The sequence below is a fragment of the Leptodactylus fuscus genome, chromosome 10, assembly GCF_031893055.1.
Source record: "Leptodactylus fuscus isolate aLepFus1 chromosome 10, aLepFus1.hap2, whole genome shotgun sequence".
Lineage (NCBI taxonomy): Eukaryota > Metazoa > Chordata > Amphibia > Anura > Leptodactylidae > Leptodactylus > Leptodactylus fuscus.
This window is the reverse complement of record NC_134274.1, coordinates 27,174,540-27,197,129: the sequence shown is the minus strand read 5'-3', so window position 1 is coordinate 27,197,129 and position 22,590 is coordinate 27,174,540. Positions and strand designations below refer to the sequence as shown.

The following is a 22,590-nucleotide window of genomic DNA, read 5'->3' as shown; positions in this document are numbered from 1 at the left end:
CTGTTTCATATCTGCATTTGGGTTTTCAGGAGGGGAATCCGCTTGTGGACCCGACCGAACGTAAACCTACACGTATAGAAAAACAGTTACCTGGGAAAACACGAGGACCCCATAGACTATAAACCCGAACTCAGATGTAAACTGGGCCTAAAGCAAAACATAAAAGGTAAATAAGTAAATACAAAGTAAATGAAAATAAACAAATAAAATTGCAAAATATTATACTGCTGCCCCAAGCAGTTAGGGAATAGCTTTATGACAGGGACACATTCACATCACACAGCACTGGACCATGACACTAGGCTCACACCTGCATTCAGGTTTCCGCTCTGGGGGGAGGGGGTCCACTTGGTGACCCCCTGAATGGAAATCTAATCTGCTTGAGACTAAAGCCCCATGTTGCAGAAACGCAGCCAAGAGTGGATTGAGCAGAAGGTAGAAATAAAAGAACTTCCTATATAGTCCACATTCCTTCCTTAGACATTCTAGCCTTTGCCTCAAAAAACCAACTAGAGATGAGCGAACACTGTTCAGATCAGCCGATCCGAACAGTACGCTCCCATAGAAATGAATGGAAGCACCTGTGACGGTGACTTTGCCGGCGGCCGGCATCACAGGTGCTTCCATTCATTTCTATAGGTGCGTGCTGTTCAGATCGGCTGATCTGAACAGTGTTCGCTCATCTCTAACCACAACAAAATTGGAAACAAAAAAAAGCTGTGTTTTCCGCCATGTGAGGCCTCAGCCTAAAAAAAGCGAGTTTCTGCCTGAAAAGGGTGGAAAATATGGAGAGAAAGGCGCTGCCTGCAGAACTTTTCTTGCTGCATTTTTAAAGCCCCAGAACAGGTGCATGTGTGAACTCAGCCTTAGGGAGCCCCATAGGTCCACACTATTAGAAGTGACACAGGGTAGGACAGGGGCCATTTACACATTTTTATTCGCCATTACACTATCCCCCCATCCACTGACCGGCCACTATACATGTATATGTATCTATAGTGGAGTCAGGTTCTTGTCACCCTCGCGATTTATAAACCAGGGTACAGTGCAGACCTGTGAGGTTCTCCAGATCCGCAGCACGAATGACTGGTGCAGCAGAGCGCGGGGAACTGAGCCTGGTCACATGACCGATCACGTGGGCGGTAGGTGTTTGGTTACTATGGCAACAGAACGCTGAAGCGGAAACATGGCGACCCAGGAGAGGAGCGTGACCGAGATCCAGGTAATGGCCGCGGCCGGGGCGTGTCACTGTATTCTCCTATAGCACAAGCGCAGCGCGTATAGAGAGCGCCTGGTAGTAAATCTGGCAATGTACAGGCGGCCTATGGGGGCACTGCAGGACATGCTGGGGCTTGTAGTGCTTCATGAGTTCTGTTCTGTTCAGAGGAGCTGTAGAATAGTTCTCTGTAGATTTAGCTTCCCTCCATAAACCTGTCCTCTCTAAATAGATAAACCTGGCTTCCCTAAGGCTTTGTTTTTTGTTACGTTATAAGGCTGCGTTCACACGTAGTAAGGTGGAGCGCCATCTGGCATGTATACGGCGTGTCAGAGTTTGTGCGCTCAAAAAGATCCCATTCATTTCAATGGGAGTTACGAGCGTATATACGTATACGCTCGTAACTCCTATTGAAATCAATGAGATCTTTTTGAGCGCACAAACTCTGACACGCCGTATACATGCCAGATGGCGCTCCACCTTACTACGTGTGAACGCAGCCTAACCGTCCATATGCTGTAATGGGGTCCATCAAGCTCTTTTTTATATGTCACATTTTAATGCCTTATTGGTGTTAAAACAGCGAAAATTATGTAAATCTACTGCTTATATCGGCGTCCGTGCGACCTCAATCTATAGAAGTGTGAAACACCACATTAAAAAGTCGCTTTCTTGCATGTTTTTGTTAGGCTTGATTCACACCTGTGCTAGATGACTGCTCCATTTCCCAGGTGTGAAGAATTCCTACAAGCAGGACTTTTTTCTCCTCATTTTTCAGATGGAAACCTGGCGGACTCCATTATAGTCCAGGGGTCTGTGAGCAGCCGCTTTTTAGGCTAAGGGCTCGTTCACATCTGCGCCCGCTCTCCGTTCTGCAGGTTTCCTGCACAAAACAGAGGCAGGAGACGGAAACCTGCTAGACTCTTTCTCACCCATTCATTTGAATGGGTTTGAAAGCTGTCCAGCAGTCAGCGTTTTGCGCTCTCCGCCGCAAAACCGTTTTTTTAAAATCCGGATACAGAGTTGGACATGCAGTGCTCTGTGTCCGGGTTTAAAAAAACGGTTTCGCGGCGGAGAGCATAAAACACTCACCGCCGCTCATGGCTGGACCTGGTCTGTGGTTTCCGTCTTCTTGCATGCAGAAGACGGAAACCACAGAACGGAGACCCAAACGCAGGTGTGAACCTAGCGTAAGGCCCCACGTAGCATCAACGCAGCAAAAAAGTGTAAACGTTTACGCCAAATGGGCCCCAGCCCAAAGCGGATTCGGTTTCCGTTTTTGGGTCCCCAAGAAAAAAAAAAAACACACTAGAGCTGCAAAGGGTGAACAACTCATATATTGGGATACAATTTGTTTCTTTTGGGCCTTGTGACGGGGGTTGGGGTGGGGTCAAGGTTTTTATTACTATGTTCTGTATGCCTGGCAGAATGACAAGTGGTAACGCATAGCTGCACCATCACACCAAATCACAGACACAAGATATAAGTTACCATTCTTGTCAACTGTTACAAAATTTCCAAGACAGTCTCAAATTCTTAAAAACAGTCCTGAAAGATTCATTTATGTTTCAATCAAAAGGGTTTAAAATGATGCCCAGAAGTGAATGGTCTCACTAAGTTTGGGGTACAGCAGTGAAAATCATTTGCATGATGAGCTGGTCACACGACTGCATTGGATTCACTGCACGTAAATAGGGACTGTTTTAACGGACAATCAAAAAATGGGTCATATCCTATTTTTGTCCTTTTCCACTAATCCGTCAATACATTCAAATACTGTATTTTTCGGACTATAAGACACCGACGCTTTAAGTACTAATGCCCACGATCAGAGAAGACTGACCGCAGGCATCAGTACGTTACAGCGGAGATCCGATTGTTATGGCGACCGTTCTGCAGTAGATAAGATAAGATAATCCTTTAATAGTCCCACCTTGGGGAAATTTCAGCGTGTTACAGCAGCATAGTAATACAGATACAGGATAATACAGAGTAATATGTTACAGACGTAGACACAGATAAGCTGAGAAGAGAAGATATACTAGGAGTCCATGGCAGCTAAGGAAAAACAGAAGAGAAAGAGGAAGACCTCATGGTCATCCTCAATCATTAGTTCTCTGTGCGGAGAGCTCTTCGTTTGGTCTGATGTAGATTATACAGCCTGGTCGCGGTTGGAAGGAAGGACCTGCGATAGCGCTCCTTCTCACACTTGGGGTGAAGCAGACGGTCGCTTACAGTGCTGCCAAGTCCCATCAGGGTCCCATACATGGGGTGGGATTTGTTCTCCCGCATGGAGGTCACCACAGACAGTATCCTTCTGTCACCCACCACCTGTACTGGGTCCAAGGGGCTCCCCAGGACAGAGCTGGCCCTCCTGATCAGCCTGTCAAGTCTATTTCTGTCCCTGGTTGATATACTGCTTCCCAAGCAGGCCACACCGAAAAAGATGGCTGAGGCAACCACAGAGTTGAAGAAAGCCCTAAGAAGTGTCCCCTGGACTCCGAAGGCCCTCAGCCTCCTGAGCAGGTAGAGTCTGCTGTGGCCCTTTCTGTGCAGCGCCTCCAGGTGATCAGCCCAGTCTAGTTTGTTATTGAGGAGCACGCCCAGGTACTTATAGGTCCTGACTATCTCAATACATGTTCCTTGGATCTCCACCGGGGTCGGAGCACCTCTCCGTTTACTAAAGTCCACCACCATCTCCTTGGTCTTCCCAGCATTAATCCTGAGCTGGTTCTGCTGGCACCATTCAACAAAATCCCGGTTTAAGTCTCTGTATTCCCTATCATCGCCATCAGTGATAAGGCCGACTATAGCAGAGTCATCGGAGTACTTCTGTAAGTAACAGCTGGATGAGTTGTGCCTGAAGTCAGCAGTGTACAGTGTGAAGAGGAATGGGGCAAGAACTGTACCTTGAGGTGCCCCCGTACTACAGATCACAGTGTCAGACACACAGTCCTGGGCTCTCACATACTGAGGGCGGGTTGTCAGGTAGTCTAGGATCCAGTTGGACAGGTGATGGTCCACACCACCAAGGTTCAGCTTCTCCCTCAGTAGCCCTGGCTGAATGGTGTTGAACGCACTGGAGAAATCAAAGAACATTATTCTCACAGTGTTCCCGGGTTTCTCCAGGTGAGAGAGAGCTCTGTGAAGAAGGTGGATGATGGCGTCATCTACCCCAATGCCTGGCCGGTAGGCAAACTGGAGGGGGTCCAGAGCGGAGCTCACTAGGGGGCGTAGGTTTGTCAGGACCAGTCTCTCTAGGACCTTCATTAGGTGTGATGTCAGTGCTACAGGTCGGTAGTCATTGTAGCCCATCGGGTTGGGTTTCTTTGGGACTGGTACCACGCAAGATGTTTTCCACAGTTGAGGTACCACCCCCAGCTTCAGGCTCATATTGTACATGTGCGTTATAATACCACACAGCTGGTCACTGCACATTTTAAGAACTCTTGCGCTTATACCATCAGGTCCCCCCGCTTTGTTCGCTCTAATATTCTTCATTTCCTTACACACCTGAGACTCCTGCAGGATCAGATAGTCAGATTGCAGTTGACCGCAGGTCGGTGGGGGTTGGGTCTTGGTGTGTGAGGGGAGGGCGGTTAGCTGACATGCTGGTGGAGGGAGCATTTGCTTGGAGTCGAATCTATTGAAGAATAGATTAAGCTCGTTAAGCCACTTCCTGTCCCCTACTGTTCGGTGCCTTGTCTTTTCCTTGTGTCCTGAAATTGCCTTAAGGCTGTCCCACACCTCAGAGATTCTACCCTCCCCCATCTGTAGCTCCATCTTCCGTCTGTAGTTGGCTTTCCCTTCCCTGATCAATTGTCTCAGCTGTTTCTGAACCGCCCCCAGGCCATCTTTGTCCCCAGACCTAAAAATTCTCTTTTTTTGCTTGAGGAGAGTTTTAATCTCAGAGTTAATCCATGGTTTGTTATTGGAGAAACACCTCACCTTCCTAGTTGGTACCGTGCTGTCCACACAGAAATTAATGTAGTCCGTTATGCAATGTGTGAGTCCCTCAATGTCCTCTGGAAATGAGTCTTGAAACACTTCCCATAAAGTTATATCAAAGCAGTCCCTTAGAGACTCGACACTTCCCTCTGACCAAATCTTCACGGTACGGGTAACCGCCGGTTCTCTGCGCACCAGTGGAATGTATGTGGGTCGCAGATGTACTAGGTTGTGATCTGATCTGCCTAGGGGTGGTAGGGCAGATGAGTTATATGCATCCCTTACATTGGCAAAGAGCAAGTCCAGCGTCTTGTTGTCTCTTGTATGGCAGGTTACATACTGTGTGAAGCCTGGTAGAGTGGATGCTGAGACATGGTTGAAGTCTCCAGACACTAGGAGCAGGGCATGGGGGTGAGATGATTGCAGCTCACTCACAACAGCATGGAGGACTTCACAGGCAGCGTCAGCTTTAGCAGAGGGGGGGACATAGGCAGCTAGTACAATAACATGTGATAGTTCCCTTGGCAGGTAAAAAGGTCTCATGCCCACGGCTAGCAGTTCAATATCCTTTCCACACAATTGTTTCTTAACCACAATATGTCCTGGATTACACCATCTCTCATTGACAAATATTGCAATTCCTCCGCCTATTCGCTTACCGCTCTCCAGTGTTCTGTCCGTCCGAAGAAGTTTGAAGCCCTCCACGGAGGCAAGTATGTCCGGAGTGATTTCAGTAAGCCAAGTCTCTGTAAACAGCATCATACTGCACTCACGAAACTCCTGTTGATGTCTGGTCAGTGCTGTCAGTTCATCCATCTTATTCACAATTGATCTCACATTCCCCATAATGATGGACGGGATCACATGCTTTTTGCGTTTTCTTCCTTCGCGTCTCAGTATGCCGGCTCGTTTTCCGCGTTTTCTGCATTTTCTAAGTCTCCTTATTAGTTCGTGGGGGATGGTAAGAGCATGCTTGTCCAGCTTGTCCTGCAGCATGCTTCTAAGGTGTAATAGTGTCTCCTTAGTGTAAACCAGTCTTCCTTGTCTGTGTGGAGGCATGCTTCAGACAAAAAGGCTCAAAAAGGATTTCTTTATAAGAGTTTCTGCATCAAATTCCAGCCCATGGTAAGTTCTTATACTAATACTCCTTATAGTAATAGAAAAAAGTGAACAAAAAAGGACGGGATAGAGAAAGGTCAGTTTAGTTTCAGCAGCTGTAAACACATGCAGCCACACTCTAAGCAGGCGCGGGGTGAAAAAAAAAAAAAAAAGCGGCCGCCATTAGCTTTACAGACTCTGCATCTGCTGTAATAGCACGGCGGATGCCTGGAAGGGTTTTAGCTGCCGGGGTCCGCAGCATCGCCATACTCCTGCCACCGTAGGAAACCAGCGGTGGCTGGGGTGTGGCGATGCTGCAATTCTGCTCCTCTGCCACCCTCCTATAGTCCACATTCGAACTACAAGATGCACCCGCTAGCGGAAAAAAGAAGCAAGCTGCCCTTTCTTCAGCCGGAATCTGTGGCTGATTCAGCCGCGGCGGCAGCATGCTCCGGACTAGGCCCATTCATTTGGGACCAATCCGGAGCGGAAAGCTGCGACGGGATGCCGTCCACTTCACGGCAGCCGCGACGGAATATGCACACGTGGAATTGCATGTGAACTTAGCCTTACAACATATATACATTACACAACCAGATACACCATATATACCCTGGACATACATATATACGCCTATACTGTATTGTAATGGATAAAATCTGCAATAAACACTGGTGGACTTGAAAATCCGCAGTACGCCCTGATATCTGCCCTGATTTCTTCTTCTACACTTCATATACAATTTTTTATTTTTTTTGCAATGCGCCATATGCAATACCCACAGTAAATTCCTTTCATTTTAATTGTGGCTTTTGGGATTTTTTGTTCTTGTTGTTGTTTTTGATTTTTTTGTTTTTATTATTATTTTATCTATGTAAAAGGTATTTTTTCTTCTCGAACAGGATGATGTCCCTGCAGGTCAGCTGGAAAATTTTTCACTACCAGAATTCCTTTCTCCTTCACAAATAAACACTCTATTGGAGATAGAAGATGTGGATGAAATACAGAGGTATATCCATTTACAACATCGCTAATACAAATATTGTTGGATATCGCCTTATTGATACAAATGTATTTTATGTCTATACTGCCCAATGTTAATCAGTGTAGTTATTCACATGGTCACTTATGTTACATCCATATTACCTTTAGTCCATTGTACAGTGTAATGTGCAGGAATACCTATTGATGATTGTTTGTACTTCTTCAGCACGATACCAAGCACAGCTGACGGATACATATATGGCACTGTACTTTGTATCGTACTGAAGAAGCTGCAGTGCTCACCCACACACTGCAGTCTCTTCATACAGCTGATTGGCCAGGGTCCCAGATGTCGGTCTCCGGCTGATGTTCAACTGATGACCTATACTAAAGATAGATCATCAATTAGAAAATCCCAGGAAATGTGGAATAGACAAAACAGAAGGGTTAAAGGGATTATACCATGATAGAGGTATAAGATGGATGGAGGATGAATGGAGGTATAAGATGAATCTCCTGATCCACTGGGCAAAAAGTGTATCTGGCCCCCCGAAACAGCAATACAGGATTGTAAGAAATGCAAAATTCACTCATCCCTTTAGAGTAAGTTCACACGGCGGGAAATTCCTATTCATTTTTCGCCGCAGCTGAGACGGGATGCCGCTGCAGTGTATCAGCATTCCTTCGCGGCATCTTGCTACTGACTAGGCTTGGATGAATGGGCCTAATTAGCAGGGAGTCTCGAGCCGCGGACACCGTGGCTGAATCGCGGAATCCACGGCAACATCAAGCAAGATGCTTCTTTTTTTCCGTATCCTGCTGCGATCTCTGCCTCCCATTGATAACTATGGGAGGCGGATACTGGAAGGAATCTGCTCTGGATTCGGGGACGAAATCCGACGCCCAAATCCGCGGCAAATTCCTCCACGTGGCCACAGCCTTAGAAGTCTTCCTTCTAGCCAGAGGACCCAATGCAAGGTCTGTAACATGTTCCCCCACCTACTGTATCACCATTCAGGGGCCAGGTCAGGTGCAGTGCTACCTCTCTCCTCAGAATTTCACTGGCTCACCCAGGTTGCAATCTTTGCGTTCCAAAGGCTGAAATCACCACCTGAACTCACAGTAAGGCCGGTTGCAGACAACCATGACCTTGTTCAGTGTGTTATCTGTGTATTTCACGGATAGCACACTGACTAATTCATTTCAAAGGGTCCGTACACACGACCGTGAATTTCACAGTCCCTTATGTGGGCCAACAGTTCACAAAATATATACCAGGTCCTATTCCGTCCTATTTTATGGCCCTTGCTTCCACGGCTGCTATACATTTAATGAAAAGGCCACGGAAGCACAGCCTATGCACGGGCGAGACATGGGGGACATCCCCGTATCCCCCTTGTGCTGCCCGTGATTTTATTTCACGGCCGGCTGGTTGTAGTACGGTCATCTGCAACCGGCCTAATAGTTAATATTGTGTGTGTCCAAAACTTACAGCGCCAACCACCTTGCGCTGTGGATTTTTTTCGGCAGTATGTTACTGTACTTCGCAACAGGTTAACCGACAGCAGTTCCACTGCGGCTAACCCACTGAGAACTCGCAGCGTGCGGCCTAAGTCTAAAGATACCAGGAGATAGGAGGATGCAGACTATGATTTTACTAGTGATCAGTGACATCTATGAGAAGGTACTTGGATTATATTCATGAAGTCTGACAGATACTGAGGAATGACTGCTGGAAGTTTATGATCATGTAGTATATAATCCATAATTTATATAGTGTCTGGAGCAGCTATACCTCTTCTTTCAATGCCCAAATCTTTTGAGTACTTCATTGTGCTCGAAGCTTTCACATCCTTACTCATCCCATCATTCTTTATATCATCTTGTTCTTGATTTTACATATAGAATATTCACCTTTGTTTAGTTTAAAAGGATTCTCAATGATTTGGACAAAAATTAAAAACTGAAAAAAAAATTCATTTTTTTTTTTTCATTTCGGTTCAGGCTGTGATTTTTAAGGCACTAATCCCAAAAAGGGTGATACAGTCAAGACCACTGCCTCAGAAATCCTGGCTTCCCGATGCATAGTCTGAACAGAATGGAAAGGTGTTTAGATAAATCATGACCCTTTCAGTGCCAGACAACTCATCCGGGACGGTCTTATAAGAATTTCAGTGGCACCTTTTTTTAATTGTCAAAAGGAGCAACTTACCAAGATGGTGTTTTTCTTAGTTTTTAATTTTTGGCCAACTCTTGGAGAATGTTCAAGCCACATAATCTATGTTAAGGGTCCATTCACACTATGCCCATGGGTGCACTATTAACAAACTAAGGCAGAACATTTTACAATGTATATGCTGATGTGCCCATGTAAAGGAATTGTCCAGCCATTATTTTTGAAACAATTTACAATGGCATAGCATAATACCTTGTCAATCCCCTTTCACTCGTTTCATTGTCGTTTGGTTACCTGCCAGTGTCTTTACTTCTTGTTCCAAGGATAATGTCCCAACATGGCCATATACAGGTATAGGAGAGTATAATATTACAGTTAAATGAACAGTTTCAGCCTCTTATTGTGTAGAGCGGGATTTGCTGAACATTTTTGTAATATACTTCATTAACCTATTGTACTTTCTTTTTAACAGAAAAGTTCTAAAGTTTTCCCTAGCAAGGCTATCATTAAGGGTTGTTGGATAGATCCATCCCATATTCACTCTCCCATATTGCAAGTACATGCCAAAGCGGGGCTGTCTCTTCATATTGCCATCTCTGGTCTTATACTACCTAGAAAGGTGCTTCTGGTTTCGTATAAAAGCTGAGAGCCTGCAGTGTATAAAAGATCATATTCCTAACTGCATTTTTATCTAGTTTTTTCTCCATTCATTCTGTCTCCATTTCTACCTAGAACTGTGTTATCATCATTGGTACAAACTGAGATTCCCATCTTTCAGACAACACCAGAAGCATTATTCTAGGTGGTATAAAACTGGAGATAATCACAATTTGAAGTGACACCCCTCTCTTTGGTATGTACTACACAGTCCAGTCACATTAATGTGACCACCTGTCAAAATCCCGAATAACCACCTTTGGCAGAGCGGACCGCTGCGAGACGTGCAGGAAGAGAGGGGATGTTGTGATGGTGTTCACTGGGATGTTGAGCCGACTCCAGTGCCATAGCCAGCTGTGCTAGGTTACGTAGTTGAGCATCCGTGGCGCGAACAACCCGATCGAGGTGGTCCCACAGCTTCTCGATTGGGTTCAAGTCCGGGGAATTTGCTGGCCAAGGGAGTATGGTAAACTCATCTTGGTGCTCCTCCAACCACGCACGTACACTGCGAGATTTATGACACGTCGCATTGTCCTGCTGGTAGATCCCATCATCCTGGGGAAAAACAATTCTCATGTAGGGGTGAACATGGTCCACAAGGATAGATGCATACTTGTACTGATCCATCGTGCCTTCCACAATGATGAGTGCACCCAGATGACTGATGACACGTGCCTTCTGCGATCGGTTATTTAATGTTGACGTCAAAAGTAGGCGGTGGTCACATTAATATGACTGGACTTTGTATATATGTATACTGGCAATAGGAGGTGAATACAGAATGGATCTTCCTAGGAACGTTAGAGTGTTTCTAGGGAAAACTTTAGTACATTTCTGCTAAAAGAAAGTACAATAAGTTAATAAAGTATATTACAGAAATGTTCTGCAAATCCTGCCCATTAGGCGAAAAAAAGTGAGACAACACATTATGTATGGATAGAGACGAGTGGACCTGACGATGATTTTTACAGTAGCTATGTGGTGCAGTCATTGGCATAATGGGCAATGTAGAAATGCCAGGTTAACCCCAGTCAATGTCTCTGTTTTGCCTCGACAACATTCACTATTTCCTCTTAAACCACGGAGCAAGTCAGAGATCTATCTGTGTATTGTCAAAGATTTTTCGGTGTAAGGTGTAACATGGTTCCACCTCAAGTGCAGCTTCAGTTAATCCAAAATGTCTCAAGACAAGCTAAATAGTGAATTAAAAAGCAATTTTGTAACGCCAAGTTATTTTCCAGGAGTGAAAAATATTGTGATATTTTCATTCATACTGGTTGTTCATCTGCATCATACATTCTATGTGTCCTCATACTTCTCCACACATTATCATGCATCAGCTATTTCACAATGTGTATTCTGTGCTAATGAGAAGCTGAGAATATTTCTAGTATTTTTAGACATTTTCGCTTGAATGAACCTTGATATTATGCAAACTAATACAGGACCTTAGGTTAATGAAACACCATCCTAATAACTGCTTAGAGTTCACTTGTCTATAATATCTCTTGCTCATATTTTTCGGTATATATTACTTATTTTAGTTGAAGTCCTATATTTAACAGAACAAGTGGATCTAAGCTACTTCCCAGTCACACGGCTTCTGACCGTTTTGGGTTTGCAGTAGTATGGCATTTTACCAGGTATGACACCAGTAAATAAAACTATCCTGCAGAGACGGCATCATACATAGTGCTGCAGGCAGGGATGCCATCTGAACTTGTAAAGAGATAACAAAACCAAATGCCAATGAATTGGAAATGGGCAATCCTTAGAATAGGTAATCAGCTGAAGATTAGGTGTGTCCGACACCTTGGACCTCTAAGGATCCCTGGAATAGTTATTTAAAGCTGCAGTGGCGTTCCCTGAGCAGCATTCTGCCTCACAGGCCATGTGATGTCATGTACTTTGGTCACATGGCCTGTTTGTTGCTCAGAGGAAAACATTACGTCGGGCCTTCGCCTAAAGGGGTTTCCGTGAATTGGACAAATCACAGGCCAGGGAAGGAGAAGCATAACAACAAAACATACTCACCAGTCTTCAGCACTCTGGTGTCCGCTGCCACTGTCCATTCAGGCATTCTGGTGTCCTTTTTTGCCAGAAATCGGCAGCCACAGCATAGGACCTGGTGATGTGACCAATTGGCCTCAGCAGTCACAGGAAAGGACCCAGTGATGTCAGTGATTGGCCTCAGCAGCCACAGGAAAGGACCTGGTGATGTTACTGATTGGCCTCAGCAGCCACAGCAAAGGAACTGGTGATGTGACCGATTGGCCTCAACAGCCACAGGAAAGGACCCGGTGATGTCACTGATTTGTCTCAGGAAAGGACCCGGTGATGTCACTGATTTGTCTCAGGAAAGGACCCGGTGATGTCACTGATTTGTCTCAGGAAAGGACCTGATGATGTCACTGATTTGTCTCAGCAGTCACAGGAAAGGACTTGGTGATGTCACTGATTTGTCTCAGCAGTCACAGGAAAGGACTTGGTGATGTCACTGATTTGTCTCAGCAGTCACAGGAAAGGACCTGGTGATGTCACTGATTTGTCTCAGCAGTCACAGGAAAGGACTTGGTGATGTCACTGATTTGTCTCAGCAGTCACAGGAAAGGACTTGGTGATGTCACTGATTTGTCTCAGCAGTCACGTGCGGACAGGACTTTCAGCAGTGAAGGTATGGCGTGCGTCTGAACGGACAGCTGCAGTGGACCCCAGAATGCCAAGGAAAGGTGAGTATGTCACTGGGGACACATACAGTACCTTTCAATCAAAGTTACCCGGATAAATATCTGGCTACCTTGCCTCGAAGTTTGGCTTCACCACCTTTCAAAGTGTTTAGACTTATTTCATAAGAAAAATGAAAATCTCTAAAATAATGTTTAAACATGAAAGGAAACTTTAAAGTCTTTTTTTCAAGCTTCATTGAAATGAATGTGCGCTCGGCACTAGTAATTATGTGTAGTCTAATGATTTCATGTAATGAATCATGTTGATCGGGGACTTAGACTACAGCTGCAGCTAGGCTTTAATAATCTGGAACTCATCATTTATTAATGCAGCCAAACGTTTAGATATTGATTTTATTTAGGTTACAATTTACATTTCATTGAAATGCCATCTTCACAAACAATACCCTCACTCGCTTAATAAATGTCATATTCTTTTCATGTTCATTAAGTGGATAAGTAGAACACCAACTAGGCTGAAGTAGCGGCGCCCATAGATTCATCTGAATGTCAAAAGAGAACGTGAAAATTATCGCATTACCGGTATTTATAACACGGTACCCAGTCAGATGACTCATCTGATCAATTAAAGCAATAGTACTATAGAATAGATTAGGAAAAACTAGAAGGGAGTTGGGGGCACTTGGCTGTGCCTGCAATAAGTGGGTAGTGGGTGACATTTATGTAATCGTAAAGCTTCTTCTTTGGCGCCTGCATTAGGGTAAGCTTACATCAATGTCACTCTTGCTGTTCTTCTATTCTGTTAAGGGTAAAGATTAGAGATGAGCGAACGGTAAAATGTTCGAGGTTCGATATTCGTTTCGAGTAGCCCCTCAATATTCGACTACTCAAATCGAATATCGAACCCTATTATGGTCTATGGGGGGAAAATGCTCGTTTCAGGGGTAGGCAACATTCGATCAAATTATACTTACCAATTCCACGAGTGAGGGTCGGGCTGGATCCTCCGAGCAGTCTTCTCCTTGCAGCGTCCCCGCGGCATCTTCCGGCTCTTCATTCACTCTGCCAGGCATCGGGCCTGGGCAGAGCCGACTGCGCATGCCCGCACTACAAGCGGACATGCGCAGTCGGCTCTGCCCAGACCCGATGCCTGGCAGAGTGAATGAAGAGCCGGAAGACGCCGCGGGGACGCTGCACGGAGAAGACTTCTAAAGGTAGGAGAAGAACCAGTGTTGATTGGCCGACTGTATAGCATTCAGCCAATCAATGCTGGTTCTGCATCGAACTTTTACATTCAAACAGCGAGTGGTACTCGATCGAGTACGAGTATTTTGAATACCGTAGTATTCAATCTAATACCTACTCGATCGAGTACTACTCGCTCATCTCTAGTAAAGATGGGTCCATCTAATGACACAAATGGAGCCTAACAGATCCCACTACTAATAATATAATAATTATAATAATAATAAATTTTATTTATATAGCTCCAACATATTCCGCAGTGCTGTACAATTTGTAGGGTTCAAATACAGACAGAAAGATGCATTACAAAGAAAGTCATTTCACACAATGGGACTGAGGGCCCTGCTCGCAAGAGCTTACAATCTATGAGATTACTATAATGGGGACCATCAGGTATTCATTATGGTACCTGTCATTTTGCATGCAGCGATGTTTGGCGTAATTTGGCCTAAGGCCCGTTTTACATCTGCGTTGGGGTTTCCGTTTGGGGAATCCACTTGGGGACCCCCCAAACGGAAACCTATCTTTTTTTGCAAACTATATACTGTGTATGTGTAATACCAGGTAAGGCTCTGTTGACATCCACACCAGATTGAGTTCCACCAAAGTTTTTAGTTATGGTATGTTATATGGAGTCGGGGTCGGTGGTTTGCCTGACATAGCCCTGTTTACAGCACTATTTATCCCCATCAAATATGACGGCATATGTTACAGGCTACAGGCAGTGTTGCTCAGATACCATGGCTGGCGGATATGCCGTATATCGTGCACCATCTTCAAGTGGTCTGAGCGCATGGAACATAATAATACATAATTATCTCTTTTTTCCTATTAGCAGTTCGTGTTCTTATTGGAATGTTGTGTTCACTTTACTAATTTCTTCTCTATCTTTTTCAGGCTAATGGAAGGGTTTCTTAATGCTCAAGACCCTGAGACGAATTTGAAAGAAGCCGTCTTGGTAGATTATTATGTGTCTGGCTTCTGCTGGGGAAAAGACAAGAACTTTAACTTACAGCAGTTGAGTGGTTTAATGGGGCTATTACATTTACTAATGGAAAATGTTCAAGGTACATGCTTTATATGTGTACTGTATGCTGGGTTCAGATCTATTTAGAGAATACATGTCAGGAAATTGGATATATATTTTATTAAAGGGGATTTCTTAGTCCAAGCTTTTATTTTGCCTCCTTCCTTTCTAATGCACTCATGTTTAGATATATGGCTGCAATTGCTTTTTAACTAACTTTGGAGGTAGGTGCTCAGTTTTTTTTTTTTAGAAAGTTAGATCATTTAACAAAAATGGATCAAGTGGTCCTGGTTCAGGAATCCAGTACACCGGGTTCAGGTGGCTTCCCAGAGTAGTAGAGGGGCCTTTGTTGAGTCTAGGCTCTAACACAATAATAGGCGCCAGAGGTCTAGCAGGAAACAACCCAATTTGGAAGCTAGTAGGGTCTGTTTCCTGCGGGTTGATAGAAGGTGGTCACCCAGAATCATAATATATGGTGGGCTCAAAAAAAAAAGTTTGACACCAACTGCGACAATTGTATGACATGTCATTGGTGATGTCTCATTCAGAGGGCTGGATTCAGCATGGTAGTAGCAGTGAGTTTGGTACCAGACAGTGGATCATGGACTCTCTGTGTTACCAAGTTGGTTTGGCTTGGGGTATAAACAGTCTGCTTAAGCAGATTTCCCAGTTTTCACCCTTTAACCCTTATACAGGGATCTGCAGGGAGTCTGACACTGTTCTCCTGATCAATGCAGGTGTTAGCGATAGGACACCCCCCTGCTGTAAGGATACTCAGATAGGTTGGGACCACAAAAGCTATGTGACCAATGCCATTGGCAAGTACAAGGAATGGAAAGGAAACTATATGGTGCACTGTTTGGCAGCATTTATATGGGCACTATACTCTAATATATATATATATATATATATATATATATATATCAAGCATTACATGTACAAGAGAACGCTGGAGGGGTCCCCAGAATCAATATTAGTGGAGGACCCAAGGGACCCCAGCCCAAAGCATCATGTATTCTTTACTCAAGGAGGATGCTTTACATGCTTTCCCTACTTTAAGACAAAACCTGGGTGACGTCAAAGTTTAAAGGAGAAATAGCTTATCCCCTAACTTTCCTTTTTTATGTTTCAGACAAAAAGATGAGACTCGAAGAAAACATACTAGACCTTGCAAGAGCCTTGACCGGCATAGGACATAGTCCACTGAAAGATAAAGGACGATTAACATTTTTTGATGTTGACCAAGCTAAAGATATTATCGACTACTTTAAGATCAGGTATGCTTTTGTGTTGTTTGAGGTTTTGCCATCCTCGTCTGCAGACACAATGCCCAATTGTTAAACCGCCAGCTACTTTGATGTAAAACATTTTTGAAGGAGATTGACGGTGGGCGCAGTAGTGTCACAACAGTCGCGTAATAAAAAGCAAATGAATACTGCTTCACAAAGAAATGTACATTAGTGTCCTTGTGCCTTCTGTACGGAATAGGCCTCCTGAATGGAAAAGCTATTGAGCAGCTTTTAGCTGCATATCTGTAAAGTCAAAAGTAAAGTACATAAGTACATTAAATATTTCTCACTTTGCTACATACAGAAATTTTGTATTCATTTTTAAAGGTCAGAAAAAAGGCAAGAAATTGCAAGGACTAAGCACAGAACCTATACTTACCTGATAAATTCCCAGCCGCTCCAGCACAGGCAGTCTGCTGTTCTCTGATGGTCTTTACTGCTCTTTATACAGTATACTATATACTAGCTTCAGCCATACACACAAGCATTGTAAACTGATGGATAGAGATGGGCGCCATAATACAATAATGAACCCACTAGAGAGAACACTAGCCCTGACTCTGATCCCACAACTCTGACTCCTCAGGCCTGTTTGTAACAAAAATCACAGGGCATAAACAGATAAGCCAACCTAAGGATGTAACTACCTTGGACCACATTGGCTTAAAATGGGACCTGTTGTGGTTTTCATGTTTTTGGCAAATCTGTTGGGACTGCCGAACAGCGACACCATTGCACTATAAGGGCGGATTCACACCTGCACCCGGTTTCCGCTTTGCAGGTTTCTGTCTTCTTCCTGAGAAACTGGACAGGAGACGGAAACCGGCAGTTTTCAAACCCATTCACTTGAATGGGTTTGCAAAGTGACCGCCCGTGAGTGTCTTCTGCCTCTCTGCGGCGAAACCATTTTTTTAACTGGACACAAAGTCGGACATGCAGGACTTTGTGTCCAGTTAAAAAAAACGGTTTTGCCACAGAGAGGCAGAAGACGCTCATGGGCGGACACTGACTGCCGGGTTTTTGTCTCGTGTCCAGTTTCTCGGGCAGAAGACTGAAACCCACAAAGCGGAGAACGGGTGCAGGGTGTCTGAAATAGTGGACTTTTTATTCTGGAAAATTACACTATAACAAATCGCCAGTGGCCGCATTTTAGTGATTGAGGGCCGTTGGAATCTATTTGTGTCTGTTACATGATGGATCTCTCTTCATTCAGATTTCAGTTTTTCTGAACAGTAAAAAGGAAATCTTGACAGAGATGTGAACAGAGCCCAAGTCACCCATAAGATGCCTTAGAAAAGCAAGTCCGTGCCTACTAACGCTACGAAAACACTCTGTATATCTGATCAGGGGATGGAAAGACTGCATGCATTATATATACACTAGGATGCCTGACCCTACCAGACTATCAGGAGCTTAGCTTTTTGTATTCTGTCTGCAATTCTATGGCCAAGTATTAGAGAAATCTATTCTGGACTATCCGGTAGATATTTATATAGATTTATAGAAATGACAACATATACTAGTAGTGTAGCGTCACGGCCTATGTATATTTAGGAGATTTACACTGTATTTACCCATTATATTGTCTTTCTTTCTCTATTTCTAATTCGTTTTGCTCCTTTCTCCAGTTTATTTCAGCATTATAGGCTCTATGAATGCATGTTCACTGTCCCGAGAGACCCGATGGTTATAGGAGCAGAGGTAAGCAGCAGCATCCAAATAATATCACAGTTTTCTTCACGCTATACATTTTTATTCTTAGAAAAATAAGAGTATAGAAACCATTCAATTCCAAGTAAAACCCCCAAACAATACATCTTTTCAATACATCTATCTCATCTTTTAGATATTGTATACTTTTTGTTTAATACGACTTGCATTATTCTTATTGTGAAAAAATGTATCAGATATAATTGACATAATTTTTCTATAAAGATAGTATATTTACATTTTTACACTGTTAAAAGTTAACATTTTTGCAAATATACATAATAAAAAATATTAAGACTTTCTCTAACCATCTTAGTGATGACTAGAGATGAGCGAACAGTAAAATGTTCGAGGTTTGATATTCATTTCGAGTAGCCCCTCAATATCCGACTACTCGAATCGAATATCGAACCCTATTATAGTCTATGGGGGGAAAATGCTCGTTTCAGGGGTAGGCAACGTTCGATCAAATTATACTTACCAAGTCCACGAGTGAGGGTCGGGCTGGATCCTCTGAGCAGTCTTCTCCTTGCAGCGTCCCCGCAGCGTCTTCCGGCTCTGAATTCACTCTGCCAGGCATCGGGCCTGGGCAGAGCTGACTGCGCATGCCCGCACTACAAGCGGACATGCGCAGTCGGCTCTGCCCAGACCCGATGCCTGGCAGAGTGAATGAAGAGCCGGGAGACGCCGCGGGGAAGCTGCACGGAGAAGACTTCTAAAGGTAGGAGAAGAACCAGCATTGATTGCAGCATTGATTCAGCCAATCAATGCTGGTTCTGCATCGAACTTTTACCTTCAAACAGCGAGTGGTACTCGATCGAGTACGAGTATTTTGAATACCGTAGTATTCGATCGAATACCTACTCAATCGAGTACTACTCACTCATCTCTAGTGATGACGTCCTTTGTCTTGATCAGTTGCCAGTGCTTACGACTAGAGATGAGCGAGTAGTATTCGATTGAGTGGGTATTCGAAATACTCGTACTCGGTGGAATACCTTTACGTTTACCGCGTGGTATTCGACAGAGTACAAGTATTTTGAATACCGTAGTATTCAATCAAATACCTACTCAATCGAATACTACTAGTCATCTCTACTTATGACCATTAATGTGGGAACTTTCTATGGTCTGGTGCTTGTCAGAAACCCAGCCATGATTTCTTTATTGTGGACAGGTTATCAGACAGGGACATTGCATGTATGAGAAGAATATCCGGCCACAATAAGGAAACCACAGCTAAATCCCAGACCATAGAAAGTTCCTGCGTTCACCGTCGTATCCATAGGCAGCCTATCAAGACAAAAGATGTCACCGCTAAGATGGTTGGAGTAAATCCTTAAAACGTACTGCTTGCTATACAATCTCCATGCACTGTTGTTCAGACTCAGTCCCGGCATGCATGAGCTCTCAATGTATTGGCTTTTATTTAAAGTGTATTACAAATGACCTTAGTAACCATAATGGATGGAGAGCACTTTTCTGAAGACCCAGACAGGTTTTAAATTCACTCCAAGTAATGGAGGTGCATCAAGCTATATACAGTATATAAATAATTCCCGGACCTACAAACACATGTTGTAAATGTCAGATACAAATAAAAAAAAAAATAAAGTGCATTAAATTTTTTTTTTATACTTTATAGAGTAAAGAAACATAATAAAAGTAAGATGTATCCTCATATACGAAAATGCCATATAACTAACTTGTCAAGCTCCATCGTTCTGTATTCATCCTAACTCAATATCACTGTCATTTTACCTCTGTAATATGTTACTGTTATATTCTTATTCTTATATGTAAAAGTGTCATTTTAATTGTAGGTCATATAGGTGAGGTTCGGTTCACATCTGCACCCAGTCTCCGTCACGGCATTCGGTTCGCCTCTCTGCATGAAAAATGCGGAGAGAAAAGCACTTTTCTCTCCGCATTTTTCGCCCTTTTTGTGCAGAAACTGAACGGAAACCACACAGACCCCTTTATAGTCTGTAGGGTCCGCGGGTTTCCTAAGGTAGCTGCTTTTTATGCAGATTAGGTTTCAGTTCAGGGGGTCCCCAAGCGGATCCTCGGAACAGAAACCCGTGTGCAGATGTGAACCAAGTATTAGTAGTCATCAGCATTTACTGGGCCCCTCTACAATCACTACAATGAAGAACATGTGGTGTTTGCTACTCTGCAGAGATATGGTATTAGAATGCATAGTAGTCTTGGCCCTAGTCATACTTATAAGAGCAGATATAGCATGGCGCTGTCACTATACCCAAAGTCAGTGACTGTGTGATCATAGGAGTCACGGTGCAGTGTTACTTGGGTGGGACAATGGGACTTGTATGATTCAACTGGTGGCACTTTGCTTTCTATAGAAATCAGTGAAATACATTCTAACAACATTTTCACTTCTGCTACACTTATGTCAAATTTGGTTAAAGGGGTTGTCCAGGAATTTTAGTATTGAACCAGGAGATCGGGGAAGGTGAAAAAAAATCATACTCGCAAGTCCTTGGCACTCCGGAGTCTGCTGCTTTTGCCTATGCTGGTGACTTCACCAGTTCCTTTCCTGTAACCACTGAGGTCATAATCGTCATGTTTGGCAGAGACTATAGTCGGCATCGGCGCACTGGATTGGACAGTGGCGGTGAATACTGTAGCACAATGTTTCACCTTCCCCTGCCTCTTCGCTCAGTACTGAATTTCCTGGACAACCCCTTTAAGGATTCCAATTCATTGTATTATCCTGACCCTTGACAACACAAGCACTGAGGTGCCACACATAGACACACATAGCATATCAGCCTTTGACACAATATCACAAAACTATGCTGTGTTGAAAAACCGGTCATCTTGTGGCGCACATATCATGTTCAATGAAGAGAAAATGTAACACATGACACCCATTTATAGCTGTGCTGACAATGGCGATTATCTGCTATGTAACTGAAGCTATCCATGGGTCATAATCATTTGCATCAGCTTGTACTTTTTGGCATATTAAGATCTCATGCACTTGTACAGGAGGCTCTGTGGGAATGACACAGGGACACCTTGGTCCACCATAACATACTGAATTTGTTCAGCATGTATGAACCTTTCTCACCTAAAAGCAATGACAGACCAAAAAAACTCAGTGTACCATCTAATTGGACAAGTGCAGCAAAGGCCCATTTGCCTGTACGGCTACCCTGGCTCCATACAAATATGGAGCATTAATACAGCCATGAGCAATAGATTCCTTATGAAAAGACCTTGGCAATCTCTGAAAGTATAAGATTAAAGGTCTGACCAATCATTTCCTTCATATGTTGGATTGTTTTGGATTTTTGTATGTAGCATTTATACACACGGCCATGTTGTTTTTATGGATGTAACATCCATGATAAAGAGACGTGTCAGTCAGTTTACGTCTGTTTAACAGGTGTAAGGCTACATTGACACAACCAATGGTCAAAACAGTCACCGCCATTGTGTCCGTGTTCACGGATCTTTCATACATTTCCATGAAAACAGGTAAAAATAGAACATGACCTTTATTTTGATGGTCATAGATCCCACGTACATACAATGAAGTTAATTTGGCCATGTGAAGGCCGTAAATAAAAACAGCGGGCATCACATGGCCCATATTCACTGTCATGTCAATATCTCTGTATTCGCACAGCAGGGCCATTTTAAAATCTATGAATGTCTTTGGGTCCGTTCATAAATCAATTTTTACGTCCGTCAAAATGGACAAAGATATAACGTCCGTTTTTTTTTATATCTGTGAAAGGCGGCCTGTCAAAAAAGCTACATGTGAAAAGACCCAAAGCATATGATGGCGTGTGGATAAACCTTAGGGTTAGTTCAGACGGGGTTTTTTGGACCGGAACCTGAAGCAGACGTCGCCTCAGGCTCTGGTCCAAAATACGGGTAGCCGCGACTGAATGCTGGTGCACTGCAGCGGCATCTGGTCACGCACTCCACTCCGGATTAGGCCCAATGAATGGGCCTAGTCCTGAGGAGGGAGTGTCTTTAGGCCGAATCGGGAGGCGAAGAATGAGCACCTCGCTTCTTTTTCCGGGCTCCTGGAAAAAAACTCCTGAGCAACTCCCATTGATTTCCTTGATACCGTATCCACCGCAAAATCCTGACCAAAAAACCCAAAATCCAAACCAAAAAACATACTTAGCCAGTGATGTTGCTACTTCAACAGATTTTAACGCTATAAAAAATGTGAACACTGAGATAATAAATTCACCTTTGCGCCCTCCGACCACCAACATTAATTAGCTTTGTAAAAGTTAACAAAGCTAAGCATTAAAAAGGGGGCCGCTCTGTGGCAGTGGTACGGCTCGCCTTTAGACAGATTCATCCTCCTACTTGCCTGTGACCTTCACTGGGTCACCCTGAGGTTATTTATCAAAGCTGCAAAACCCTGGTTAATTGAGTATGTATCCTGCATCAGATTTATGCTTCATTAAAACCACATTGACTTTAGCAGATATGCTGATGAGATCATTTCTGGAAATTGCATTCACTTTTCAGATGGCAACAGTACATTGACAAAGAAAGACATT

General features: G+C 43.8%; 1 protein-coding gene across 1 annotated transcript in view; it reads left to right on the top strand.

Moving 5' to 3' along the window:
* Positions 1-1,186: 1,186 nt before the first annotated feature.
* The window catches only part of CABCOCO1 (ciliary associated calcium binding coiled-coil 1), a 63,088-nt gene continuing 41,684 nt past the window's right edge, over positions 1,187-22,590 (top strand). Inside the window, exons 1-5 of the mRNA XM_075257594.1 lie at positions 1,187-1,222; positions 7,165-7,271; positions 14,909-15,078; positions 16,171-16,315; positions 17,956-18,028. Of these exons, the coding sequence (XP_075113695.1) occupies positions 1,187-1,222; positions 7,165-7,271; positions 14,909-15,078; positions 16,171-16,315; positions 17,956-18,028 (531 nt within the window). The remainder of the gene's footprint in view (positions 1,223-7,164; positions 7,272-14,908; positions 15,079-16,170; positions 16,316-17,955; positions 18,029-22,590) is intronic.